The sequence below is a fragment of the Lepidochelys olivacea genome (genome assembly GCF_965140295.1).
Source record: "Lepidochelys olivacea isolate rLepOli2 genome assembly, chromosome: 4".
Taxonomy (NCBI): Eukaryota; Metazoa; Chordata; order Testudines; family Cheloniidae; genus Lepidochelys; species Lepidochelys olivacea.
The window spans coordinates 103,866,578-103,888,741 of record NC_140414.1 but is presented as its reverse complement, the minus strand read 5'-3'; the positions used below and the strand labels follow the sequence as shown (position 1 = coordinate 103,888,741).

Here is a 22,164-nt window from a genome sequence, read left to right as displayed (position 1 = left end):
TTTTATATCATTTCTTGTTTTAAATAACTTCTTTCTGCTTTGGCTTAGATGAGTGTGAGGCAAATAATCACTTCCTGGGATTAATCAAAATAGATTAAAAATAATATGTGATCTTGATAAGATAAACAGAAAGTCATCTTGAATGCATTGAGAAGTAAATGGGATGGATAATAGGGACATCTAGAGGTTGATACACGAAATGAAATAACTTAAGTTTGCCTGAAACGTTTTTGAAAAGCTTAATGGTTTGATTCCATTTTTAAAGGCCCATTTCTCTTTAGATTGTTTTTGTAAACGTCTTTATATTAATTGCTTTCTTTATAGCACCACTTGCTATTGTGAAAATGGAGAACTGCTTTATTGCATATTTAACCTTTATTCAAACTTAAAGATACTGTTTTTGTCTGTAATAGTACTTCCATAGATGAAGCTATAATTAAACAATCCCTCCCTCAAAAATCTTGTTTTATTGCTTGATCACTAATATAAGGCCATTATATAACAAGAAGAAAACTGTTATAATGTTTGTGAGAGGGTTGGTTGGTTTGTTTTTAAACCATCTGGCTGCTTTTCAGTGCTTAAACCCATCAGTGAATAAAAGTTGATGCAGTGGGGAATAGTGCTTCCCCGTAGGTTCCTCTATATCAGACCACAGGTCTTGCCTATTACTTGAGCCTCATTTTTCTGAAATGTATTTGAAACGTGGTTGGGGGAGACATAACTCCTCCAGACTTCTTCAGTAGTAAGTCCCATGCTCTTTGTGGCAAAGTCTTTGTAGTTTTTATAAGAGAATACAAGAATGATTTTATTTTCTCTCTAGGTAGGTGAGAATGCATAGGATTATCCATCCAATTTTTCTATTTCTCTATTCCACAGTTAGGGTATGTCTACACTACGGAATAAGGTCGAATTTATAGAAGTCGGTTTTTTAGAAATCGGTTTTATATATTTGAGTGTGTGTGTCGCCACAGAAAATGCTCTAAGTGCATTAAGTGCATTAACTCGGCGGAGTGCTTCCACAGTACCGAGGCTAGAGTAGACTTCCGGAGCATTGCACTGTGGGTAGCTATCCCACAGTTCCCGTAGTCTCTGCTGCCCATTGAATTCTGGGTTGAGATCCCAATGCCTGATGGGGCTAAAACATTGTCGTGGGTGGTTCTGGGTACATATCGTCAGGCCCCCCTTCCCTCCCTCCCTCCGTGAAAGCAAGGGCAGACAATCGTTGCGCGCCTTTTTTCCTGAGTTACCTGTGCAGACGCCATCCCACGGCAAGCATGGAGCTCGCTCAGGTAACCGTCACCGTATGTCTCCTGGGTGCTGGCGGACACGGTACGGCATTGCTACACAGTAGCAGCAACCCATTGCCTTCTGGCAGCAGACGGTGCAATACGACTGGTAGCCGTCATCATCGTGTCCGAGGTGCTCCTGGCCACGTTGGCTGGGAGCGCCTGGGCAGACATGGGCGCAGGGACTAAATTTGGAGTGACTTGACCAGGTCATTCTCTTTAGTCCTGCAGTCAGTCCTATTGAACTGTCTTATGGTGAGCAGGCAGGCAATACGGATTGCTAGCAGTCGTACTGTACCATCTTCTGCCGGGCAGGCAAGAGATGAGGATGGCTAGCAGTCGTATTGTACCATCTTCTGCCGGGCAGGCAAGAGATGAGGATGGCTAGCAGTCGTACTGTACCATCTTCTGCCGGGCAGGCAAGAGATGAGGATGGCTAGCAGTCCTTCTGCACCGTCTGCTGCCAGCCAAAGATGTAAAAGATAGATGGAGTGGATCAAAACAAGAAATAGACCAGATTTGTTTTGTACTCATTTGCTTCCCCCTCTCCCCTGTCTAGGGGACTCATTCCTCTAGGTCACACTGCAGTCACTCACAGAGAAGGTGCAGCGAGGTAAATCTAGCCATGTATCAATCAGAGGCCAGGCTAACCTCCTTGTTCCAATAAGAAAAATAACTTAGGTGCACCATTTCTTATTGGAACCCTCCGTGAAGTCCTGCCTGAAATACTCCTTGATGTAAAGCCACCCCCTTTGTTGATTTTAATTCCCTGAAGTCAACCCTGTAAGCCGTGTCGTCAGTCGCCCCTCCCTCCGTCAGAGCAACGGCAGACAATCGTTCTGCGCCTTTTTTCTGTGCGGACGCCATACCAAGGCAAGAATGGAGGCCGCTCAGCTCACTTTGGCAATTAGGAGCACATTAAACACCACACGCATTATCCAGCAGTATATGCAGCACCAGAACATGGCAAAGCGATACCGCACGAGGAGGCGACGTCAGCGCGGTCACGTGAGTGATCAGGACATGGACACAGATTTCTCTGAAAGCATGGGCCCTGCCAATGCATGCATCATGGTGCTAATGGGGCAGGTTCATGCTGTGGAATGCCGATTCTGGGCTTGGGAAACAAGCACAGACTGGTGGGACCGCATAGTGTTGCAGGTCTGGGACGATTCCCAGTGGCTGCGAAACTTTTGCATGCGTAAGGGCACTTTCATGGAACTTTGTGACTTGCTTTCCCCTGCCCTGAAGCGCATGAATACCAAGATGAGAGCAGCCCTCACAGTTGAGAAGCGAGTGGCGATAGCCCTGTGGAAGCTTGCAACGCCAGACAGCTACCGGTCAGTTGGGAATCAATTTGGAGAGGGCAAATCTACTGTTGGGGCTGCTGTGATGCAAGTAGCCCACGCAATCAAAGATCTGCTGATATCCAGGGTAGTGACCCTGGGAAATGTGCAGGTCATAGTGGATGGCTTTGCTGCAATGGCATTCCCTAACTGTGGTGGGGCCATAGACGGAACCCATATCCCTATCTTGGCACCGGAGCACCAAGCCTGCGAGTACATAAACCGCAAGGGGTACTTTTCAATAGTGCTGCAAGCTCTGGTGGATCACAAGGGACGTTTCACCAACATCGACGTGGGATGGCCGGGAAAGGTACTTGACACGTGCATCTTCAGGAACTCTGGTCTGTTTCAAAAGCTGCAGGAAGGGACTTTATTCCCAGACCAGAAAATAACTGTTGGGGATGTTGAAATGCCTATATGTATCCTTGGGGACCCAGCCTACCCCTTAATGCCATGGCTCATGAAGCCGTACACAGGCAGCCTGGACAGTAGTCAGGAGCTGTTCAACTACAGGCTGAGCAAGTGCAGAATGGTGGTAGAATGTGCATTTGGACATTTAAAGGCGCGCTGGTGCAGTTTACTGACTCGCTTAGACCTCAGCGAAACCAATATTGCCACTGTTATTACTGCTTGCTGTGTGCTCCACAATATCTGTGAGAGTAAGGGGGGGACGTTTATGGCGGGGTGGGAGGTTGAGGCAAATCGCCTGGCTGCTAGTTACGCGCAGCCAGACACCAGGGCGGTTAGAAGAGCACAGGAGGGCGCGGTACGTATCAGAGAAGCTTTGAAAACCAGTTTCATGACTGGCCAGGCTACGGTGTGAAAGTTCTGTTTGTTTCTCCTTGATGAAACCCCCCGCCCCTTGGTTCACTCTACTTCCCTGTAAGCTAACCACCCTCCCCTCCTCCCTTCAATCACCACTTGCAGAGGCAATAAAGTCATTGTTGCTTCACATTCATGCATTCTTTATTCATTCATCACACAAATAGGGGGATGACTACCAAGGTAGCCCAGGAGGAGTGGTGGAGAAGGGAAGGAAAATGCCACACAGCACTTTAAAAGTTTACAACTTTAAAATTTATTGAATGCCAGCCTTCTTTTTTTTGGGCAATCCTCTGTGGCAGAGTGGCTGGTTGGCCCCCCACCGCGTTCTTGGGCGTCTGGGTGTGGAGGCTATGGAACTTGGGGAGGAGGGCGGTTGGTTACACAGGGGCTGTAGTGGCAGTCTGTGCTCCAGCTGCCTTTGCTGCAGCTCAACCATACACTGGAGCATACTGGTTACTCTCTTCAGTTCGCCACCACTTACTCTCTTCAGTTCGCCACTTACTCTCTTCAGCCTGCCACCTCTCCTCCCAGTCATTTTGTTCTTTCCTGCACTCTGACATTATTTGCCTCCACGCATTCGTCTGTGCTCTGTCAGTGTGGGAAGATAGCATGAGCTCGGAGAACATTTCATCTCGAGTGCGTTTTTTTTTTCTTTCTAATCTTCACTAGCCTCTGGGAAGGAGAAGATCCTGTGATCATTGAAACACATGCAGCTGGTGGTGAAAAAAAAAGGGACAGCGGTATTTAAAAAGACACATTTTATAAAACAGTGGCTATACTCTTTCAGGGTAAACCTTGCTGTTAACATTACATACATAGCACATGTGCTTTCATTACAAGGTCGCATTTTGCCTCCCCCCACCACGTGGCTACCCCCTCAACCCTCCCCCCTCCCCATGGCTAACAGCAGGGAACATTTCTGTTTAGCCACAGGCAAACAGCCCAGCAGGAACGGGCTCCTCTGAGTGTCCCCTGAAGAAAAGCACTCTGTTTCAACCAGGTGACCATGAATTATATCTCACTCTCCTGAGGATAACACAGAGAGATAAAGAACGGATGTTGTTTGAACGCCAGCAAACATACACTGCAATGCTTTGTTGTGCAATGATTCCCGAGTACGTGTTACTGGCCTGGAGTGGTAAAGTATCCTACCATGAAGGACGCAGTAAGGCTGCCCTCCCCAGAAACCTTTTGCAAAGGCTTTGGGAGTACATCCAGGAGAGCCGCAAATGCCAGGGCAAAGTAATCCTTTCACCTGCTTGCTTTTAAACCATGTATAGTATTTTAAAAGATACACTCACCGGAGGTCCCTTCTCCTCTTGCCGGGTCCAGGAAGCAGCCTTGGGTGGATTCAGGGGATACTGGCTCCAGGTCCAGGGTGAGAAACAGTTCCTGGCTTTCGGGAAAACCGGTTTCTCCACTTGCTTGCTGTGAGCTATCTACAACCTCCTCCTCATCATCATCATCTTCTTCGTTCCCAAAACCTGCTTCCGTTTTGCCTCCATCTTCATTGAAGGAGTCAAACAACATGGCTAGGGTAGTGGTGGCTGAACCCCCTAAAATGGCATGCAGCTCATCATATAAGCGGCATGTCTGGGGCTCTGACCCGGAGCGGCCGTTTGCCTCTCTGGTTTTCTGGTAGGCTTGCCTCAGCTCCTTAAGTTTCACGCGGCACTGCTTCGGGTCCCTGTTATGGCTTCTGTCCTTCATGCCTGGGAGATTTTGACAAAGGTTTTGGCATTTCGAAAACTGGAACGGAGTTCTGATAGCACTGATTCCTCTCCCCATACAGCGATCAGATCCCGTACCTCCCGTTCAGTCCATGTTGGAGCTCTCTTGCGATTCTGGGACTCCATCATGGTCACCTCTGCTGATGAGCTCTGCATGGTCACCTGCAGCTTGCCACGCTGGCCAAACAGGAAATGAGATTCAAAAGTTCACGGTTCTTTTCCTGTCTATCTGGCCAGTGCATCTGAGTTGAGAGTGCTGTCCAGAGCGGTCACAATGGAGCACTCTGGGATAGCTCCCGGAGGCCAGTACCGTTGAATTGTGTCCACAGTACCCCAAATTCGAGCCGGCAAGGCCGATTTAAACGCTAATCCACTTGTCAGGGGTGGAGTAAGGAAATCGATTTTAAGAGCCCTTTAAATTGAAATAAAGGGCTTCATCGTGTGGACTGGTGCAGGTTTACATCGATTTAACGCTGCTAAATTCGACCTAAAGTCCTAGTGTAGACCAGGGCTTAGTGTCTTTAGAGAAGCAAGGACACACTTGGCAATTTTCTGTGCTACAGGGAGATAGAAGTGTCTGTAACTATTACTCTGATATTGGTGAGTATTATAAAACTGAAGTGCATATGAAAAGAATTGAGGAAACATAAGTACTATGTGTGGCTGAGTTAAATTTGTTTGTTGGAATGGTAGTGTTAATTCTTTATTATCACTTGGTACCCATTTAGGATTCCATAGTGAACATTAAATGGAATATATATATATGTATGGAATAAATTGAATATATATGTTATATCTTTATCAGGACACTTTGTTGCAAATCTGGGTGTTGGTACAAATAATGTTTGGAGCAGTACACTGAGGGACAGCCCTGTTCATACTCCTGTAATTACAATAAGCTACAGTTGTATGCAGTGGTGTTGTAGCTATGTTGGTCCCAAGATATTCGAGACACAAAGTAGGTTAGATAGTATCTTTTCTTGGACCAGCTGCTGTTGGTGAGAGAGACAAGTTTTTGAACTTACACAGAGCTCTTCTTCATGTCTGGGAAACGTGTTCAGTGTCACAGCTAAATACATAGTGGAACAGATGGTTTAGCATAAGTACAGGAGTATGAACAGTGCTGTCCCTCAAAGTGTACTGCTCCAAACATTATTTGTACCAACGCCCAGATTTGCAACAGAGCGTCCTGATAACGATGTGCTCAATTATGTCAACATTACGTATTTGAGGTATACTGTAGACCGATGTGCTGTAAAATTTGCAGTATAATGCATAAGATTGTCTGATAAAAAATTTATACCTCTTTTGCAATGCAAGTTTTACATTGGAATGGTATAAATCATGTAGCACCTCAAATATAAGAGGAAGCAAGTGTGTTCCCATATGTATTTGTATATATAACAAATATATTCAATTTATTCCATATATAACACACATTTCAAGGGACCATTCAAGGTGAAGTGGCCTGTTAATACACCTCCATTCATAGGGACGGAAGAAAGGTGGGGGTGGGAGGTCAGCGAAGTAGCTGAGGGTAGGATTGTTAGTGGGTTACAGATTGTTGTGATAAGCCATAAATCCAGTGTCTCTATTTTATTTACTCATGATTTTTAGTGTCTAGCAAAGTTATGAATTTAATCTCTCAGGTTTGTCTTTTGAAATTGTTGTGCAGGTTTCTTTTGAGGATGAGGACTGATAGGTGAGATATAGAGTGATCACTTTGTGAAAAGTTTCAGAGTAGCAGCCGTGTCAGTCTGTTTGCAAAAAGAAAAGGAGTACTTGTGGCACCTTAGAGACTAACAAATTTATTTGAGCATAAGCTTTCGTGAGCTACAGCTCACTTCATCGGATGTGAGCTGTCGCTCATGAAAGCTTATGCTCAAATAAATTTGTTAGTCTCTAAGGTGCCACAAGTACTCCTTTTCTTTTTGTGAAAAGTGTTCACCCACAGGTGATATGGTATTTTTGTTTTTTATCATTTTTCTGTACGAGTTCATTTGAGAGCATAGTGACAGGGCCGGTGCAAGGAGATTTCATGCCCTAAAAGAAACTTCCACCTTGCACCGCCCCCCACAGCCCCTGTGGTAGCTCCCCGCCCCTCCCTCTCCGCCCTGAGGTGCCCACCCTGCAGCAGCTCCCCACCACCACCACCCCCCCCGGCCAGGGCAGCCCTCCCTGTGGCAGCTCCCTGCCACTCCCTCCCTCCCCCTCGGCCCGGGGAGCCACGTGCAGCAGATCCCCACCCCAGCTCACCTCTACTCCACCTCCTCCCTGAGCACGCTGCCACTTCTCCCGCCTCCCAATCAGCTGTTTGGTACACAAGCCTGGGAGGGAGAGAAGCACAGCGGGGCGGTGCTCAGGGGAGGAGGCGGAGCAGAGGTGAGCTGGGGTGGGGAGCGGTTCCCCTCTGTACCCCCCCCCATTACTTGCTGCAGGCGGCCCTCCCCGCGCCCCCCTGCCCCAGCTCACCTCTGCTCCACCGCCACCCCCAACCACTTGGCACCCTAGGCGACTGCACATCTCATCCATTTCATCCTCACCCATTACAACTTTACAGTCAACAACAAACACTTTGTCCAAACCATGGGAACAGCCATAGGTACTGGGATGGCTCCTCAATATGCCAACCTCTTCCTGGGCCACCTTGAAGAAGAATTTCTGGATATATGCACCATGAAACCAGTGATATACCTGAGATACATTGATGATATTTTCATCCTATGGACAGACGACTTAAAGTCCCACATAGATTTCCACCACAACTTCATAGCTGTCTTCAACTACCTGAAGGCGAGTTCCAAAGAGGATGAAGCTAGGCTGGTCAAAGTGGTGGCAGATGACAGAACAAGGAGAAATGGTCTCAAGTTGCAGTAGGGGCGGTCTAGGTTGGATATTAGGAAAAACGATTTCACTAAGAGGGTGGTGAAGCACTGGAATGGGTTACCTAGGGAGGTGGTGGAATCTCCATCCTTAAAGGTTTTTAAGGCCCGGCTTGACAAAGTCCTGGCTGGGATGATTTAGTTGGGTGGGATGATTTAGCTTTGAGCAGGTGGGTTGGACTAGATGAGGTCTCTTCCAACCCTAATCTTCTATGATTCTATGACCAAACTCTCTCTGGAACACTCCCACACCAGCTCAAATTTCCTGGACACCACAATCAGCTTCAGCAATGGAACCCCACAGAAAACTATATGTAAGAAACCCATGGATCACCACATCTGTCTTCATAGATCCAGTAACCACTCCAAACACTAAGAAATCTGTAATCTACAGCCAGGCACTCAGATACCACAGTGTTGGGGACACTGGGGCATGGCCACTAGGTAACTCGAGGGGATGGAAGACCACGAGTGTCGATGAAGCCCCCTCGCACTAGGCCCAGGTGTCCTTGGCCCCCCCTCCTGCCTGGAGGCACTCGCAGCAGCTCTGCGTACTAGGCCCAAGTGTCCTTGGCCCCCCCCACCCCGCCTGGAGGCACACACAGCAGTTATGCTGAGAATCTGCAACAGTATGTTGCAGAGTCAGACTGCCTGAAACTAAGCAAGGCCCAACAGGGGAGATATGGAAGAACAATGCTGAATAAAGCAGCTTTATGTATAGTTTAACAAATGATACAGAGAAGCAGGGAACTAGCTGGGAACTGGATTGGCTGGCTATATGGATACTTGGGGCAGCTTGCTATTGGACAAGTATGCTGGAAAAAAGGATGTATAAAAGCCTGTGTAACTTCCTGCTCTGTGTGCAGGATTTGAGATTTTATTCTCCCTGTACCTTTTTGCAGCTGCAAATAAACTTTTCTGCTTCTCCACCCCATTGTAATTATTGGGTGTAGCACACCGGGTAACGAACCAACTCAAGCTGTTGTTCAGCCTCTTGGCACTGGGTGCCGGCAACAACAGAATACGCTCTGAGGAAAAAGTGCAGGAAATACACCTTAGCACACTCAAAGCCGCCTTCACCAAACAAGGACACTCCACTAGAGAAGTAAATCGCATCCTGGAACAGGCCAAATACTCCGAGAGAACCTGCTTCAATACAGAAATGCAAACCTCCTCTGATCACACCCCCCTAGTTGTCCACCATACTGGAACCCATATGATCATCAAACTGCTACAACTCATTCTCGATGGGGACCCCAACCTGTAAGAAATCTTTCCTGAACCTCCTCTTCTGGCCTTCAAACAACCCCTAATCTCTGCAATCTCATCAAAAGCAAGCTCCCCACAGACTAGGACACACCAATAGTATCTACTCCCAGCCTAAAGACAAATACACTACAAACTGATGTTTGAGATTCCCTGAGATCACATTGACCTGACAATATCCCTGCTATCCCCTTTAACGCTGTGTGCCTCTGCTTCCTAAAGAGAAAGCAACATGTTACATACAATCTAAGGGCCACCTTGACCTCTCTTATTTCTAAACTACTTATAACCTTTTTCCTTTTGGGAATTCAGCAGATGATGTGACAGAGAGAGAGATATTTCATTACAAGTACTCTTATTGAAATTACTGGTTTTAGCTGTTAAACTTGGCCACAAATCTCAGTGGTGTATGTAGCCAGCGAAGCACATACACTGGTCACATGGTACCAAGAATGCTACTAAAAGGAAAGCATTTTTTTGTTTGGAAATATCCGTTCACTTTCACCAGAAAGAACTGGTGAGTGTAAACTGGTGAGCGCAGTGTATAATCTTATTACACAAGCCAGATGTGCCCTGGCTAAATTCTGTTATTGGTAATTTCATTCTATTATGTACACTTCCTCTTGCAGTTTCAGCTAGATATATAGTCTTCACTGCCTATTCTAAAATGCAATGGCAAAAATGACGATCTAGTGCCCCTCACTGAATCCTAGTGCTTTTCTTCAAACTGGATTATCCTATATGGAAAGGAGAGAGAGCAAGGTGGAAGTGGACAATGGCCCTATCAGTTGAAAGGCACCTACGATGCCAGCAAACTACAGTTTGACCACAAAGAGAGTAGCGAATTTCTCTGACTAACAATATGAGGAATATAAACAAATGAGTAACACTGGGCCTCCATCAAATTGGCATTGAACTGTCCTGGAAGAATTCTATACTTATGGGGCCAGATTCTGCCACTGTTCCTCATGTTGAGTAGTGACTTACTCTGCAAGAATTTCCCTTGATTTCAGTGGACCTACACAGGCTGAGCTACTGCTTACATAAGGGTGACGGAATCTGATGCAGATTGAGGGAGTGTGAATGGACTATTCTTCATATACTGACTTTCTACTGATGCATTAATAGTAAGAAGAAAGAACCAGTAACACCGTGAAAAGAATGAGATTTACATGAAGTGTTTCCTCGTGATATCCCATCTGTCTGGCTTCTCACTGAGCAGCAGAGCGGGCAGCTCTCAGGTTACCAGGGCAGAATGGGGTGCGCACTGGGGCCCCGCTCAGGGCACAGGAAACTTGCTGCCGTTGAGAACAGAGCTCTTACCAGCAGCACATCCGTGTCTCCACTGCTTTTGTGCTGCTGCACAACTCATTGGTCTCAGCTTCGGAAGGTGAAAACAATTTTTGTGTTCCTGGAGGAGCAGAGTTACTTCAGGATTCAGAATGAAGAGAAACAGCCTGCCCTTCTGCTGTGTCTCCCTTTGGTTGGTTTTCACAGCAATGATACTTCGAGGTGAGAGCCCTTCCCCATACCAGTGTGCAGCTTAAGGGTTGCTTTATACACTTACGACTTCATCCATCATTCCTTGTGCATCCCCTGACTTCACAGGGCTGAGTGCACAAAAAATGCAGTTTGGGCAGCTGTGGAGCCTCTTAACTGTTTCAAGCTATTTTATTTCATTGCTGAGTAAGCACTGCAGAAATAGAACTATTTTCTGATTGCAGACTGTTGAACCTAAATGCTGTTTAAATGGTTTCATTAGCTTTGATTGCGTTTTTTCCAGTGAAGGTGGCGTTTGAACTGTAGTTAGTCCTGAACTGCACTACTAAATAATTGAACAGCTAAATGGCTGAAGAGTGAGGTACGCTGAAATACTTGCTGCGTACTTGTGTGAATTTAAATTTGCGTAGGTCAGACAAATGTTAACATCCTTGTCCTTTGCTTTTTGAAATCTGTGACTCCATCTAAAGATAATGCAGAAAACACAGAGAAACTTCAGAGGACAAAGCAATCTGTAAACCTATGATTTTAAAGAAAGTATTTCAGTGGATTATATGTAGAGCCGGATGCATAACAGAATAAAAATCTTTTTCACATATATGCTATTCTTTGGAAAAGTTTGCAAAAATTAATTGAAGGAATTATTCAATGAATGTATTCACTAATTATTCAACCAGCTCTATCCATTGGCCGAATAATGAACAAAATTCATCTAATTTTTTATTCAAACATGAATGCCATAAAAGAGGAGCAAATTTTAGAAGTAGTATTCAACTCTCTCTTGTAGAGAGCAATATTTATGTGTAGGGAGACAGAACAAGCCATTGGCTAGGGTAGAGGACTGGAAGTCAGACCTGGTTTCTATTCTTAGCTCAGCAACTGAGTGACTGTTTAAGCAAATCACCAGATTTTGAAAAGTATTTAGGCATTGCTGCCCTCAGTGATGCAATAGCTAACTGATTTAGGAGCCTAAATCTCATTTTCAAAAAAGGATTTAGGCACTTGGGAGTCTAAAGTCATTGACAGTTTTTGTGATTTAGGCACCTAAAAGCCTAAATCCCTCTTGAAAATGAGATTTAGGCTCCTAAATCAGGTGTGGGCAAACTACAGCCCACGGGCCGGATCTGGCCTGTGAGCTGTTTTAAGCTGGCCCCTGAGCCACACCACGCGGCTTGGCCCCCCTCCAGCTGGGGTGCAGGGTTGGGGGCCGCACCACGTGGCTCCTGGAAGCCGTGGCATGGCCCTGCTCTGGCTCCTACCTGCTCCAATGGGAGCTGCAGGAGCGGTGCATGCGGACGGGGCAGCATGCAGAGTTGCATAGCCATGCCTCTGCATAGGAGCCACAGAAGGGACATGCCACTGCTTCCGGGAGGCACTTGAGGTAAGCGCCTGAGCCTCTCCCCACACCCCAAGCCCCTACCCCAGCCCTGATCACCCTCCCACTCTCCATACCCCTCAATCCTAGCCCAGAGCCCACTCCTGTACCCCAACCCTCTCATTCCCAGCCCCACCCCAGAGCCTGCACCTCCTGCTGGAACCTACACCCCTTCCCGCACCCCTGCCCCAGTCCTGATCCCCCTCCTGCCCTCTGAACCCCTCAGTCCCAGCCCAGAGCACCCTCCTACACCCCAGACTCCTCACCACCAGCCCCAGTTTTGTAAGCATTCATGGCCTACCGTACAATTTCTATTTCCCGATGTGGCCCTTGGGCCAAAAAGTTTTCCCACCCCTGTCCTAAATCAATTAGCTGTGCTCACATTGCAATGCCTATGCCTGAATTCCTATAAAAATCTGGGCCTTATTCTCTCTGGACCTTATTTTCCACCATCAATAAAATAGGGATAATGATATTTGTCCTCTTGTGAAAAGGACTGTCGTATCTATGGATGAAAAGGGCTATATTATTGCAGAGTGTTATATAAAATGGGTGTAAAACATTAATTTTATAATATCCATTTAGTTACTACAACATAATGACCTATTCTGCATGGGTCTCATCAGATTTGCTACATGTGTTCTATATTAAATATGATATAGTACAGTATGTGTATATTACCAGCTGGATGGCAGTATGTATTCTAACAGTAACAAAATGCTATTTGGAGCCTTGGGGATAGCATGCACACTACTTAATGTGATATATTTGATATACTATTTGATGTAGGTGTGGAGTCTGCACAAGGAAAATATGCTCAAATGCTATTCAGTGAACTGTTTAGAGACTATTCAAATGCTCTGAGACCAGTGGAAGACACAGATAAAGCACTGAATGTCACCCTTCAGATCACGCTGTCCCAAATTAAAGATATGGTGAGTAACAAGACAGTTCCGTGTTCTAGAAATGTGCAAACTTCCACACCTACAATTTGGAAACTCTTAGAACAGCGTGGGTTTCAGAATTTAAAACTTCATGCCTCACTTGGAGATGTGAGGACAATTTGCATTTTCCTGCATAAAGTGATACATTTAATAATGTTTCTTCATAGGTTTCTGTTCCTAATATGTACTCATCCATTTGCACCGTTATGACCTGACTGGTTAAGATGTTAGACTTCTTTTGTAATAACAATTAGATACTGATTTTTTCAGCATCAAAGCGTTTGTTTTGTCCCTTTGCACTGAAGCAAAAAAAAAAAAATTGGGTATCTTATTTTTCTTTATGCCTGTTGTTTTGCAGAAGTAGTAGTTCTTCACAGTTCATGCTGTATCCAGCTTCCAATAAAAAGTCCTAGTTTAGCCCCCCTCCCCCAATAGCTTTTGCTTGGAAAACTGGTTTGGTTCGAAAATTGTCAGATTCACTTTGAAGGCAAAGGAGAATTTGTCTGCAAAGCAGAATGTGTCTGCAAAGAGTGAAGAAAATTCCTCATATGGTTTTTTAATTACAGGTATTTTAAAATAATGTAAACATTAACAGGTGTACTACCAAACTAAGGTCTGAGCCAGCACACCTTTCAGAGAAATCAGTGGGAATTGTCATAGTTGGTTCCTCTGAACTGACATTATAGACTTCTTACCGTACAGTAAGTCTTAGAAGAAACACATTATGTTTATAAAATGAACTCCCCCTGAAACAAAGTGTGTCTTTGTTGAGTCATAGATTAGAAATGTTTATGTATAGAGTAACTCCTTACAGGATGAAAGAAACCAAATTTTGACTGCGTATTTATGGATTCGACAAAGTTGGTATGATGCATATCTCAAGTGGGACAAAGATGAATATGATGGGTTGGATTCTATCAGGATTCCTAGCAACCTGGTATGGAGACCAGACATTGTCCTGTATAACAAGTAAGTACAATTGAGGGGCAGTTTCTTAGCACAACCACATAGTTAGATTTAATATTTTTCTTTTATAAATGAATATATATGAAGAAATTTTCCTATGGGTGAGTTAACCCATAACCATCCACTTCCAGTTTATTGCACCTTCCTTTGGAGTGACTGGATCTGGCCATAAGATATTGGACTAGACAGACCAGTGGTCTCATCTGGTATCGCAATTTCTGTGTTAATATGATGCTGTGAAAGGGGCCTTGAGTCCTACTACTACAGTCTGGTCTCTGCACAAAGTATGTATGGTTTCACTTAAGTTTATTTTTACTGCTTATTAAGAGACTATACTGAGCAAATGTGACTTACGTGAAATTGTGGAGCAGTGGTTTCGAGGTCACTTCAAAACCTTTCTCTGTCCATAAGAGATTAATTTTGAGCATATGTCTGTAGTCCTGTCTACACTTCAGTTACAGCTGAATTAGGAATCAAGATACAATAGGTAACAACATAGTTGGTGCCCTTTCACCCGCTCTGTGGGGCTGTGCCAATGGAGCTTCAGTGTTTAATTTGTGTCAGGGCTTGCCAGGACTTAGCCCTGGCAGTTCTTAGCCCTGGCAGTTCTTAGTCCCAGCGCCTCTGGGTTTGCCGCCTCAGTTATGAAAGTAAAAAAATTGCTTGAGCCCCAACACCTCTTTCATTACAAATTAAGTACTGGGGAGCTTCCAGATGATTGACTCATTACGTGGAAAAAGTACCCTTTGTTGCTTCTTTAGAAAAGAAGTTGAATGTTTTATAAGGAGAAACTATCTTTCAAAATCTGTTTAAAATTGTTTGCTCAAGCATTTACATTAAAGAGCATGGGTTCACAATATCACCCACTAGAAAGGGGCACCACAAGAGAAAATAAAAACTTTGGAAAAAAATATCTTTACCTGTGTTGTGAATTAATCTAATTTTCAAACATTTATTTACCATTATCTGAGCTAGTTTATTTGTTGTTATGACCGATAGTAAACTAGAACAATCAGTTTTACTAGCACAGTGGTCCCGTATTTAGGCTTTTGGCATGGCAGGGAATGTTTTAATAAGGTAAAATGTAGCCCCAAATGTTTACACTCCATGAGACCAAAAGACACATCTTTGTGTTGCACATGATGTAAAGGGCTCAGGGGTTCCTCACATGGGATAGTTCTAAGGCAGCTTTGCTGGGGAAGCAGCAGAACCAGGCCTAGGTCTGGGAGACCTATGGACTCTGATCTGACTCTGCCTTAACAACAAGGCCATCTTTCTTCTTAATGTTAATTTGTGACAGCCTAAATACTGTAACAAATCCATGGTCATCTAGGATTTCAAGTTTGTTGTTAGTGCTGCACGCTGAACTTTACAGTTGCATCAGGAAATAACACTCAAATCCCCTGCTGCAAAAAGCAGAGACTCTTACTGCTTGAGCTAAGGAGAATTTCAGTTATATGTTAGCAGTATTGGATCTTTGACACACAGCTGAGTCTGTCCAATAATAGTCATTATAGTGGCCATACGTAACAGCCAGTACATATTCAGTAAATGATGTGAATTCAGAGGTGTGCTTAATAACTTTATTTTCTGATTTATTTTGTGTTCTAATTTTTTTTTATCATTTTGTCTTTTTAGGGCTGATGATGACTTTTCAGAACCAGTGAACACAAATGTAGTATTGAGATATGATGGAAAAATTACTTGGGATGCACCAGCTATAACAAAGAGCTCATGTGTGGTGGATGTTTCTTATTTTCCCTTTGATGACCAGCAGTGTAACCTTACCTTTGGTTCCTGGACCTACAATGGTAATCAGGTAGACATAATAAATGCTTTGGACAGTGGAGATCTATCTGACTTTATAGAAGATGTGGAGTGGGAGATTCATGGGATGCCAGCTGTTAAGAATGTAATCACTTATGGCTGCTGCTCTGAGCCGTATCCAGATATTACATTCACACTGATCTTGAAAAGGAGGTCTTCCTTCTATATATTTAACCTGCTGCTCCCTTGTGTTTTGATCTCTTTCCTGGCCCCACTGGGATTCTACCTTTCTGCAGATTCTGGGGAAAAAGTGTCGCTTGGCGTTACAGTTCTGCTTGCTCTAACTGTATTTCAGCTAATGGTTGCAGAAAGCATGCCTCCTTCTGAAAATGTGCCCTTGATAGGTGGGTATTTCAGATTTTTATCATGGCTTATAAATAGTGGTTGTATAATGTCAGGGAGACTGTACATCATTAATGGAATCTGGAAAGATAAATATTGTGATGCAAAGTTTCTAAATCCTTGTGCAATACTTCAAATGTGTATGGTACTTGTACAAATATAGTGAAGTTCTATGACAAGATTATTTTTTGCTGCATGGGGATAAACTAATAATAAAACATGGATGTGCTAAAACCTGGGCTGCAGTGTTAATGAAGGAAAATTGAGGGTGAGGTCAGACACTTCAGGATGTCATCTTCATAGGTTCACAAGCTGTAATGGGTCAGTAATTGGCTGAGAGACCACAGGGTGCTCCGGGTACTGGTGTAGTGATTCATTTGGTTGAAGTCTGCTGTCTTGAGACATTGGATGAGAGCATTGTGGGTTGTGTGTTGGAAGCAACAGGGAGTTTGTGGGGGTGAGGATCACGTGACTTGTTGGATGGGAAGAGGGAGAGCTGCAGGGAATGCAGAGTTGTGATGGAGAAGGGGTGAGCACTAAGTCTTCCCTGCCTTCTGCACCGGTTAGACCTGCTATAGCTCACCAGAGATGACCACAAGACATGGGGCGGCAAATCATAGCAACTCTGTCAAGTAGAAAAGCCAGACAAGCATTAGTGCTCCCTATGACTGTTTCTGCACAGCTGAGCTGTGGAACAGCACCTTTGCTATGGCTAGGGGATTGGAGAGGTCAGGGCATGTTGGGTGGGGTGGCACTTTCTCTCCCCTCAGGGCCATAGAAGGAAATCTACTGGCTCAGTTCCATTCCAGACTCTGATCCTGGCTTAAATCCCACAAGCAGCCCCGACTCCAAGGAGCAGGGTCTGGCTGTCGGGGATTTGAGCTAAGGACAGAGGTTACGTGAGGATTTGGGGACAATTCACAGGAGAAGAGGTCAGATGTGGGAGCTGAGGAGCAGCTCAATTATACAGGAGGAGACGGTGGGGGAAGCGCTAGTGTCTTCTCTGGCCCACTTGATGGATATTCTGTGGCTTGTCTGGGAGCGGGAGAACCCTTTTAATACAATCCAGAGCAGGTATGCTGCAGAAGACTTTCCTTATGGTGCAGGTTCCTAGCTTCCCATGAACCATGCAGCCCACTATCCCAGGGTGTAGCTCTCATATAACAACTGGTTCCTAGGTGGCCTGGTTTGAGAACCTGTTAGGTTCTATAGAATCTGAGCACACCTACAGCACAGCTTGTTCTGCCATGCAGAACTAGGACTCCTCCTAACTCCTTTCTTTGGTGAGCCCTAGCTGATCTGTTGGGGAAAACGTAAAGAAGCGTGTATATGCCTTCTTCTCCTGCACAGCTCAGCTTCCAGACTCCCCTTTTCCCCCATTGGTTTTGCCAAGCTGCAGACATTCCCAGCCCCTCATGCATCTGGAAACCCAGAGATGAAAAATGTGATCTTCACTGCTTCTTTGTTGAAAATCAACAGTTATGATAATTTCATATAATCACTTACATGATGGGTGGGCTTTTTTCCAAATTAATTTATGAATTTGGAAAAAAAAGTGGTGTAACAAATGTGAAGTGTGTAAATGTTGATACAAATTTTGTAGGGATCCTAAAAATATGTGAAATTCACTGTGAACATTTTTTAAAAAGACTTTCACATGGTTGCTTTTGAAATTGGGGCATTAGAGAGTGTGAATATTTACCTTGATAATTATGTGGTTATTCTTTTGAAATGGTATAATATGGGTCATGATCAGTGGGAGATTTTATTTGTTTGAATGGACTTAAATGCTATTTTAAGTGGCAAATTCCAATGCAACCATAACTACAGAGCATTAGGATGATTCCAGAATTCTGACCATAGCTTCTCACATTTCACTTTATGTTGTAAGATTTTTGTTCCTTTCTGAAGAGGTGATTTTAACTTGAATAATACTTTTAATATACATTTCCATATTTTTTTACATTACAGGCAAATATTACATAGCAACTATGACAATGATTACAGCATCCACTGCACTGACCATCATTATAATGAATATCCATCACTGTGGAGCAGAAGCCCAACCTGTTCCACAATGGGCCAGAGTGGTTATTTTGGACTACATGTCAAAGATCTTTTTTGTTTATGATGTGGGTGAAAATTGTACAAGTCCACAAAGAGTGAAAGCACAAGAACATAAATTAAGAAAGGATTTTAAGTATCAGAAAAAGCAAGACAGACACGCGGGGGTGACCAGTCAACTTTCCAGGAACAGAAACAATGACAGTGATCTAAAGAAGAAGCTAAATGGACATTTAAATAACAGTAATGGAATTCAATGTGAAAATGCTAAGGATGCTGTTAACTGCTGCTCCTGTTATAAAGTACTGATAAAGAATATTGAGTATATTGCTAATTGCGTCAGAGACCACAAAGCAAACCGCGCGAAAGGAATTGAGTGGAAAAAGGTAGCAAAAGTGATGGACAGATTCTTCATGTGGACTTTTTTTATTATGGTCTTTTTCATGAGCTTCCTGATTATTGGCAAAGCAATTTAACTGAAGATACTAGAGTGTATTTATTTTTATGTATGAAGGAATGTTTAGCTAGTTTGCCTTGATGGTACTTTGTTACTGAGGGATGTATCTGAGGTTTCTGTATCTTTAATTCTGTAAAAACAAACAAAATAATTTGAGAGATTGTCATTACGTGAGTCATCTTGTCAGAATGATTCCATCAGATCAGAGGCATCCAAACTTTGCTCAGCTAAGGTCATATTAGCAACTTGCCAGGAGTTAAGGGCGGAGTCTAACATGCATTAAACTAACAGTTGTAACTGCCATTATCTGTAACATGGAAGTGCACCCTATGAAAGAGCGCTGGACAAGTATGTTGTACTCTGTCTTGGTTAAGGTTATGGCCTTGGATTGGCTCAGGAAGGAGCATTGTGTCCTAGGAGCAGTGATCCCAATGGGATGCACCCCCATATTAAAGATAATAGAATTCCAAGGGCTACATTTAATCTGTGGCCTGCAGTGTGGCCAACTTGCTGTGTGCTAGATGGAAAAACACTCTAAATGTGAATATTTGACAATTCCCCTGAGACTTCCCCTGCCTAGCTGCTGCTATCTCTTCCTCCCTCTTTCACTCCCTCATTTTGCCTCATCCTTTTCTTCTGGCTTCTTCCAATGAATGTTCAAACATGTTTATGTCCTAACACCCACCTGCCTCTAACTACTGTCCCATCTCCTTCTTCCCCTCTCAATTCTTTGAACTGGTTAAAAACAATAGCTACCTTGATTTCCCTCCAGCTAATTCTTGCCTGGATCCCTTCCGGTATTAATTTTTTACGCCATCAAAACCGGGCTCACCATGATTTCTAGGACTTTTTTCTGGCTAAGTCTTGCATCCTCTTCCCTATCATTCTCCTTGAACCTTGTTTTTTCCTACCCCCCCCCCCCGACGTTCTGGTTAAACTTGGATTTAAACTTGGAGAGTGGTCAGTTTGGATGAGCTATTGCCAGCAGGAGAGTGAGTGAGTGTGTGTGTGTGTGTGTGTCCCCGGGGGCGGGGGGGGTGAGAGAGCCTGGATTTGTGCTGGACATGGCCCACCTTGATTACCATGCACATTGTAGGGAGAGTGGTCACTTTGGATGAGCTATTACCAGCAGGAGAGTGAGTTTGTGTGTGTATGGGGGTGGGGGGGTGAGAAAACCTGGATTTGTGCTGGAAATGGCCCACCTTGATTATCATGCACATTGCAGGGAGAGTGGTCACTTTGGATGAGCTTTTACCAGCAGGAGAGTGAGTTTGTGTGTGTGGTTTTTGGAGGGGGGTGAGGGAGTGAGAGAACCTGGATTTGTGCAGGAAATGGCCCACCTTGATTATCATGCACATTGTGAAGAGAGTTGTCACTTTGGATGGGCTATTACCAGCAGGAGAGTGAGTTTGTGTGTAGGGGGGTGGAGGGTGAGAAAACCTGGATTTGTGCTGGAAATGGCCCAACTTGATGATCACTTTAGATAAGCTATTACCAGCAGGACAGTGGGGTGGGAGGAGATATTGTTTCATGATCTCTGTGTGTATATAATATCTGCTGCAATTTCCACGGTATGCATCCGATGAAGTGAGCTGTAGCTCACGAAAGCTCATGCTCAAATAAATTGGTTAGTCTCTAAGGTGCCACAAGTACTCCTTTTTTTTTTGCGAATACAGACTAACATGGCTGTTACTCTGAAACTTGAACTTTCTGCTGCCTTTGATGCTGTTTCCCTATTTTCTTCTTGATTCTACATCTTCCCCTGTATTTGCACAGTTTAAAGATGTACTGTATGGGGGTGGGAGGGGAGCTGATCCTGTCTGGAACCTTTAGGTACTACCCTAATACTGCTAAAGCATGGAGTTGTGACTTCAGCTCTTTGTTCAACATTGCTCATTCTGTTACTTCATCCTCCCACCCATCCCATCTCATTTATCTATCTTGCCCATTTGTTGCATCCTGTTTTGATATCTAGATTGTAAACTCGCTGGGCTAGGATCTGTTTTCTTTGGCACTTGCCTATGCAACATCTAGCACAATAGGTGTGATTATCGGGCGACTCCCTTTACTCTAGTACAAATCATAAATTTTAAACAGTTTTATTAAACTGATGTGACAGTCAGCCAATTGACTATACAAAACTGTCTCCTTGCTCAGCACATCTACTGCTTGTGTGTTTGTTTGCTTTATGGACAAACAATTCTTTTAATGCTTTTTACTCCTTTTAGCCCTGCAGACCTTGTATGCCTAAGGAAGATTCCCCTTGCAGTGAAGCTAGAAGCTGATACACGAGGCATACCGAAGGCAAGTGAATGACCTTTACTAAGCACCTTGAGCTTTGAAACCATGATATTCTAGATGCAGTGAGAGACGCAGAATGACACTGAAATGGATCCCAGTCAAAAGTTCATGTGACAACACTCATTTTCATAATTGTTGCAACTAATATGAGTGCACCAGTGAAGATTTAATTTAAGATGCTGAGGAGTCAGACAGCAGAGCATTGTCATTGTTATCCAAAAACTCACTGGAAGAAAGGGATTTGTATTATCATGTAAATGATACACTGAATTCTTAATGACTGGTTTTGTTTCTTGTGTGGAATAATTAAAGCTGTGAGCCTATCTGGATTCTCATACATAATGCAAGCCATAAAAGCCTAGGTTCTAGTGTAAAGATAATTTGAGTAGCTATCAGAGTAAACTAAGTATCTGACGAAGTATTGGAAGTTCTTTGTACCACACCATGAGTTCCCTGGAAATCAGGCACTTTCTGTTACATATTCTATTCAGAAGTCAAACTGTACATTTTCACAGTGCAGACAGATGGCACCATCCATTTGCTGTGGACGTCAATGCTTAGCTTTATGGCATATGTCTGAGGAAATGAATGTGTTCTATGCCATGGAAAAAATACTGTCCAAAGGTATGGGAAGAGGAGAAATATTGAAGATGAGGCTAAAATGTTGAGAGACTTCAAACTGCATTCAAATATGCATGCATCATTTCATACACAATATTTGCACTCATAAGTGCACTAGCTGTAAAATTTACATGTGCAAATATAAGTGTGCAGATATCTGTGGAGCTTGTGCTTTTTGAAATAAAAATTGTGCCCCTGTTTTTCTCCTTCAAGGAATGTAAGGGTTAGAATATTTTGCACTTCCCTACTACCTTCTGTTTGACGATCTGAAAGCATGAGAGAATTACCTCCCTCACAGGAATGGTGTTAAGGAGTGACTTGATTACAGTCTAACAATGTACATGGGAGACAAAATTAGATAAAAGAGGGGGCTCTTCACTCCAGCAGACAAATGTATAACAAGATCCAATGGTTGGTAGGTGGCTAGATTAG

General features: G+C 43.9%; 1 protein-coding gene across 4 annotated transcripts in view; it reads left to right on the top strand.

The window, feature by feature from the left end:
• Window positions 1–21,812, top strand: part of CHRNA9 (cholinergic receptor nicotinic alpha 9 subunit) — a 41,035-nt gene extending 19,223 nt beyond the window's left edge. Inside the window, exons 1-6 of one of the 4 annotated variants that reach the window (XM_084625961.1) lie at window positions 10,654–10,847; window positions 13,000–13,145; window positions 13,969–14,123; window positions 15,759–15,931; window positions 16,184–16,291; window positions 18,261–21,812. In XM_084625961.1, the coding sequence (XP_084482087.1) occupies window positions 10,778–10,847; window positions 13,000–13,145; window positions 13,969–14,123; window positions 15,759–15,931; window positions 16,184–16,291; window positions 18,261–18,829 (1,221 nt within the window). In that variant the 5' untranslated portion in view covers window positions 10,654–10,777 and the 3' untranslated portion in view covers window positions 18,830–21,812. Of the gene's footprint in view, window positions 1–10,653; window positions 10,848–12,999; window positions 13,146–13,968; window positions 14,124–15,758; window positions 16,292–18,260 lie in introns of those variants that run through there. The other 3 variants (XM_084625962.1, XM_084625959.1, XM_084625960.1) reach the window with 3 other exon arrangements.
• Window positions 21,813–22,164: the final 352 nt, after the last annotated feature.